Source organism: Sinocyclocheilus anshuiensis, unplaced genomic scaffold (genome assembly GCF_001515605.1).
Source record: "Sinocyclocheilus anshuiensis isolate Anshui unplaced genomic scaffold, SAMN03320099.WGS_v1.1 scaffold2056, whole genome shotgun sequence".
NCBI classification, from domain to species: domain Eukaryota; kingdom Metazoa; phylum Chordata; class Actinopteri; order Cypriniformes; family Cyprinidae; genus Sinocyclocheilus; species Sinocyclocheilus anshuiensis.
In genome coordinates, this window is record NW_015551026.1 from 935692 (window position 1) to 942331 (window position 6640).

At 36.9% G+C, this 6640-nt stretch overlaps 1 protein-coding gene across 1 annotated transcript in view; it reads left to right on the forward strand.

Annotated features, from left to right (window-relative positions):
* LOC107661141 (protein disulfide-isomerase A5-like) overlaps positions 1-6640 on the forward strand; it is a 56916-nt gene that overhangs the window by 29398 nt on the left and 20878 nt on the right. Inside the window, exons 10-11 of the mRNA XM_016450609.1 lie at positions 2236-2307; positions 4142-4278. Of these exons, the coding sequence (XP_016306095.1) occupies positions 2236-2307; positions 4142-4278 (209 nt within the window). The remainder of the gene's footprint in view (positions 1-2235; positions 2308-4141; positions 4279-6640) is intronic.

Below are 6640 nucleotides of genomic sequence, written 5' to 3' on the forward strand. Positions count from 1 at the left end.
GCACATTCATGATGCATTAAATCTGAAGAAGACTAGGAAAGGTGGATCAAAATGGTACTTTTTCTACAGTCTCATTAAGAGCCACTGGCTCTGTCTTATTCACAACAAATTTTTTGAAAGGATTTTTGGAGATGCCGGAGCTTTTCCTAGGACCATTCACTTGTCCTCTTTTTCCCCAAAAGCCCAAGTACGTGAGATAAGTGCACATAAGAAAATGCACCATAGTGAACACCAGTTTTGTGGAGTGTTACTTTTAAATGTATTATTTTAAAAGTAGGTTATTCCTTTCTTAATTTTATGTTACTAACAAAAATACCGTTAAATAATGGATAAAGAAAAAATAATGAAAGTCCAAGAATTATAATGAAAGACTTTCATTAAGTTATTCTGTTAATAAAAGATTCAAATACATAAAATATGTTCATTCTAGTAAATATTTGTAGTTTTAACTTTGAGCACAAAGTTTTTGACCGCTGCACGATAGCATTCTGGGTAGAGACGTGATTTGCATTAGTTGAAAAAGTACTTGTTTCTTCCACAAAATAATCTTTGCATATTAAATTCAAAGGGTTAAAATGAATTCATTTCTGAGACATTTTTGGGACAGCTTTTTATATGTAGCATGCTAGAACTAATAGCCCCAGCAAAAGGCATGATTTATGATGTTAAATGAATCAGAGAATTTTAATGTGTATTCTCTGCATGGTGCAATTTGTCCAGAGCCATTTCCCTGTAGATTTAGACTTGCGGCAGCAGTTGTATGCATTTAGCTTCTGTTTAACGCTCCTTCATTACACAGCTGCTTTAATTACTAAAAGGTTAATTAAGCACGGCTCTCTGCCCAAGGCCAGGGCTGCGTTTTCCTAAAGCATCGTAAGCTAAGCTGATCGTAGAGACCATTGGTGGCAATGGTTCTACGACCTACTTAAGCTTACAATGCTTTTGAGAAACGCAGCCCATATCTTAACATTACTACACCACACCTGACCTCAGCACTGCTCTTTTGAATCAATTAATATTTCGCGAATGTATTAGTGTCTTCTGTGATCACTGATCAAAGAGAGCATAATTATTTAGATATATTTAAAATAAAAATATGTAATTTTATTTTATTTCATTCATCAAGACACTCCCCTAGCTAAAAATTGCTTGTGATTATATGGCCTGCTGGTTGCAAACAGATTTACATTTAAGTATATGGTCCCTAAAAATTTGAAAGTCACTTGAGGCAAAAAGGTGTTTTTATTTTTTCAGACTAGAAAATGAAGATTTAGCATGACACTAAAGTGATCATTCTGTTTGATTGACATGGGTTTTCCACTTTATTATTATATTTCTTTGTTTAGGTTGCCTCAGTGCTTTTGGATTCCAACTGATTAGAGACAGTTACAAATTACATCCCATTGCCAGCATCTCGGCTAAGCTCCCACTTGCTGCAGATTATTTTCAGTCACGGAAAGGGAGCAGATGATGGCAGATAAAACTTGAGTTTCTGATGCATGAAGCCTTTTTCCGCATGCTGCTGTGTGTTCAAAAGCATTTCTGGATACATTCATGATCTCGTCTGCTTGTGGTTGTATGGATTAGTAAGAGCACAAAGGCTGCAAGCTGAAGTCTTTGATTATGCTAAGAGCCCTGGGCCAAATGGCTTAATTAGCTTTGAGTCAAACGCTCATTTAAAATGTTTAGCTTGGATGGCAAGAAGCGAGCAGCAGTCTTGGATGCCTTGGATCTTTGTTGTGTGGGTACAAATATCCTAAGCTGTCTAGTGCAATTAATGTTGAGAAAATAAGCACTAATAAATATTGACTTCTCCCATTTAGGATTTCCTTTTTGAAAGAAGGCAAGATTTGAAGTATGTTTTTGTAAAAAATCAATACTAATAGCTTTAAACGAACCTTCTGTTTCTGTTTTACAAACTGTTTTACAGGCCATGTTTTTACACGGAGAGTAGAGAGAGGACAGGAAATAATGGGATTGTGATAGGAACGCAGGCCAGAATCGATCCCATATCTCTTTTACTGTGGCAGAAGCTTGTGCACTAATCACTATGTTATGGCTCCGACCTATTTTACAAACAATTTTTTTCCCCCCTAAAAATGGTGTCTATCTTATATTGGTAAAAATGTTTTATTTGGTCATGATGAAATGATTGTGTTGGTTTAGATTTTCTCAGCCAGTTTATGAATAAACCTAAAGAATTATTCTGCCCTTTTTTGTTCTTTTTCCAAACAGGAAGGGGAAATTTTTGCATCACTATGAGAATTATGGAGCCACCTCTAAAGACATTGCTGATTGGTTGAAAAAGTGAGTAAACCTGAGCCTTATTTTAACATACAAACATACACAGCCTCTCTTCATTCATTCTTATGCCCTATCTTAAAAGCTGTAAACAATCACTGTGTTTGTAAGAGGTGTAACATCTTGGACTTCTGCTTGTGGTCTCCACCGTTATCCAGGGAGTGTTTTACAGGAACTGTGGTGTGAAAGATATGATGTGCACTGTAAAACACTGGACGTAAACTCCTCTGTGCCTCCTAACAGAGATGTGATGAGGCTTTAAGATCTCTGCAGTGTTTTAACCTACTATCAAAGTGACCGTGAACAAAATATACAAGTTTACAGTGCCTATGTACACGTCTCAGAGATTAACTTCACTAGAGCTGTGCAAGCAATGCAACATGTAATTTATGAACTGCATGAATCTTCTAGTCATACAGTGGCCCAGTATTTTCTTTGCCTAGCAATAAATAAATTCAGTGACATTGCTGATGCTGTATATACTAAGTGTCAGGAAGCAGACTAGATGAAGCAAGCACTGTAGTGTGCTGAGCAATATTTGTATTGTTAAGTTCAGAATTATGTGCTTTGGCATGACACATTAGTAGTTTGTGAGTAGTATGAGAAACCTTTTTATTGGCATAAAGTCTGATCCGCTTATTCTGGTCAATTTCCCACTTAGACTGGAAGAGATTTTGATCAATAGACCTATGTCACAAGACCAGCCACAGCTTGGTTTGTATTTTCTTGTCAATTAAGGGCAGGTAAATCTGAATTTGAAATTAAACCAGTGTGAAAAACATTGTTTTACGAACAAGACTGGGAAAAGACTGGTTGTGCTTGGTCACTTAATTGCTGCTTGCAGTTTTTTTAATTGTTAATGATATTTTAGTTTTTACTGTATTTTTGATCAAATAAAAGCCTGGGTAAGCATAAAGACTTCTTTCAAAAACAAATCTAGCTGATTCTAAACTTTTAAACAGAGATATTATTCAAAGATTTAGATGTCACTATTAACCAGGCCAGCAAATCTAGTTAATAGCGGTTTCTCAAAAATGATCACTGTAGCAGCGGTATATTATTATCACTTTTAGTGGGACTGATAAAAAAATTGTCATCCATAACTTCCTAAAGTTGCTAACCAGTTAGTTTGGAACTAGCAATTTCAATCAGCTCTCACCATTTTTGCTCATGAGACGGTCAATGAAGAGACGGTGGGTGGTCCATAGTTTGTGAGACACAGAAAATCATTATTGCTATTCCATAAACTATATGACAGCTGGAGTTCATTGACCAGTACAAGTGAATGTTAAAGAGACTTAAAATTGTGATTTCCTGCTCTCAAAGCACTTGCAGATGTATCCCTGGCTTGTCTTGTAGAATTAATTTTGAATAACGAAAAGTGGAAGTTTGTGAGAATGTGAGAGCATTTACTGATGCACTTTACCCACTGAATGGTTGGGTTTGCCAGTGTTTATCCCTGGCAAAGTTGCCTCTGGCTGGTCTTTGTTCAGCTGACGCACTTCTAGTAGATAAGTTCTTGGCTCTATTCACTCTACGAGGAAGTCATTTGGGCCGCTCTTATATGGGCACAGGGCCCGTGAGGAGACAGATGTGAATTGCGGGCTCAGACTAGCTCTCTTAAGTCATGTGGGTGTGACCGTTCCCCACCAGATGTAGAGCTGAAATGAATTGTGAGATGTGCATTGGCAGTGTGTTGGCAGAGCTTAGGTGTATCACATTAGTCATTTGGAGATTTTTGAGTCATGAATCTGAGTCGTGAAGTTCATAGGCTTTGAGACAACAAAAACATTTTGACTAATAGAAATGCTTTTAACTGCTTGTTTTATACGTTGCACAGCCCCCAGCCCACTCAACCTAAAACTCCAGAGGTGCCCTGGTCAGAATCCGGCTCGGCGGTCTTCCATCTGACCGATGAGTCTTTTGACACATTCCTGGAGGAGCATCCTTCAGTCCTGATCATGTTCTATGCTCCCTGTGAGTATCAACAACACTGCTCTCACAGGACTTGGGGCTTGAATGACATTAAAATTTAGGGGTAGTTAAAGGGTTAGAAATCCTCACGTCCCTCCAAACCAATATGTCTTCCTTTATTCTGTGGAACATAAAAAGGTCCACTGTTCTTTTTGACCCCATTTGCTTTCTTTAAATAGGCAAATACAGTTGAAATATTGCTCAAATTACCTTCGTTTGAGTTCCACAGAAGAAAGAAAGTCCTACAGGTTTGGAATGACATGTGGGTGAGTAAATAATTATATAATTTTAATTTTTGGGTGAATTCTTTAATTGTTAGAATTATGTTTGCTTGACAAGCAAGTTGTCAAAATCACTATGTTATTATAATGTTTTGGACATGTTATTATGATTACATTATATTACATTATTACATTACATTATAATTCTCTGCGCGCGTACTAAGGCAGAACTACTCTTTAAAGGGGTCATATGATGCTGCTAAAAAGAACAGTATTTGGTGTATTTGGTGTAATGAAATGTGTTTATGCGGTTTAAGGTTCAAAAAACACATTATTTTCCACATATTGTACATTATTGTTTCTCCTCGATGCCCCGCCTTTCTGAAACGCGTCGATTTTTACAAAGCTCATCGGTCTGAAAAAGCGAGGTGTGCTGTGATTGGCCAGCTATCCAGTGCGTTGTGATTGGCCAAATACACACACCGTGGCCTACAGTGAGCAGAGGCCGGGGGCTAGCGTGGGGAACGGCCGGAGGGTTAGAGTGAGCAGACGGCGAGTGGGCTTGAGAACGGCCGGCGATTTTGACGAAGGAGCGTCCGGAAGGACATGTGACGTACATCCAAATATTTGGGTTGAAGTGTTTTGGAACAGAGTTGTAAATACAACTTAACCACTGATTTCTAGTCATGTCCATTTTTGGAAGGCCAAACAAAGTAGTACATTGGAGTACCATGTAAAAACCATTGTACAGTACATGCATATTTTACAGTATATGGATCATTGAGAATCATGGTGTATTGTATATGAATGTGCCATGGTATTATCTTATTAACAGTAATTTTTGTCTAGTGAGGTCTAATTTGAACCACTGAAGAGGTCAGAGAGAGACAAAAAAAAAAAACCCTGAGAGCATTTAGTCAATCTCTTTATGCTGGTTGAATTGCACTTGTGTACTGTTGATGTTTTTTTCTATCAATTTTATTCTCAAATGAATCAACCTGACACAGATTTGCTGATACGAGCATGTCGGTAGTATTTCAATTTCTTGGTAGGTTGCTTTTCTAGTGATTGAAGGAAGATGGCTCTCAGCTTTCATACATTTTTGATCAAACACCTCTGATAGAACATATTCATTTCCTGTAAGGCACAGGGTGTATCCTACCAACCCACCACTGAGCCTATATGCACATACTTTCTCTCCACATTAATACACTTTCAAGGTACCGAATGACTTGTTTACATTCTCATCAACAAGGTCAAATGCAATATCCTTGTTTACACACAAACTTCGCTTCACATGCACTCAGCTATCATAATGCCAATGACAACATTGGTTAGGCCTCTCAATGCACATAATTAACACTGTTAAGTTTGTCAAGACAAAAAATTATGCTTTACTTGCATCAGATTAACTATAAGACAAAATGCATGCTGACACTCGCCCCTTAAGTGTGCAAATTTCATGTGATCTGATTTCAAGTCACCCTTATTAATAATAATAATAATAATAAACTGTTGTACATAGTTCTTCTTGCCAAAAATGCAAACCATATATGAATCAGTGTCCTGATTTGTTCATATTCCTATAGTGTAAATAAATACATATTAAATCCAGGCTTGTTCTGGCTTATGTTTACTGGAAAGGCTTTTATGATTATGTAACAGGTGGAGAATTGGAAAGGGATCTCTTTAAATACTTGAAAGGGAAGTATAATTTCTTTCCAGATGAGTGCTGTTTCTGGTCAATTTATGACTGACATGTTGTATTGAGTTGTTGTTGTTGTTTTTGTGCTATGTCAATTATGCATGACAACCCTTTTGGGGAAAAAAATAAAATAAAAAGCTTAAACTGGCCTAAGATGGTTTTCTGGTTTATGCTGGTTTGGCTAGTCTAGCTGACCTCTCAACCTGGCCAAATTAGTGTTTAGCTGTTCAAGTACCCAAAGCCTCATTTATAGCAGGGTTTTCCATATATTTTGATGTTTATATACTACCATTCAAAGTTTGGGTTCAGTAAGATGTACAAAAAAAAATAAAGAAATAAATATATATATATATATATATACAACAGTTCAAAAGGCTGCATTTATTTGATCAAAAATACAGTACAAATTGTGAAATATTATTGCAATTTAAAATAAGTG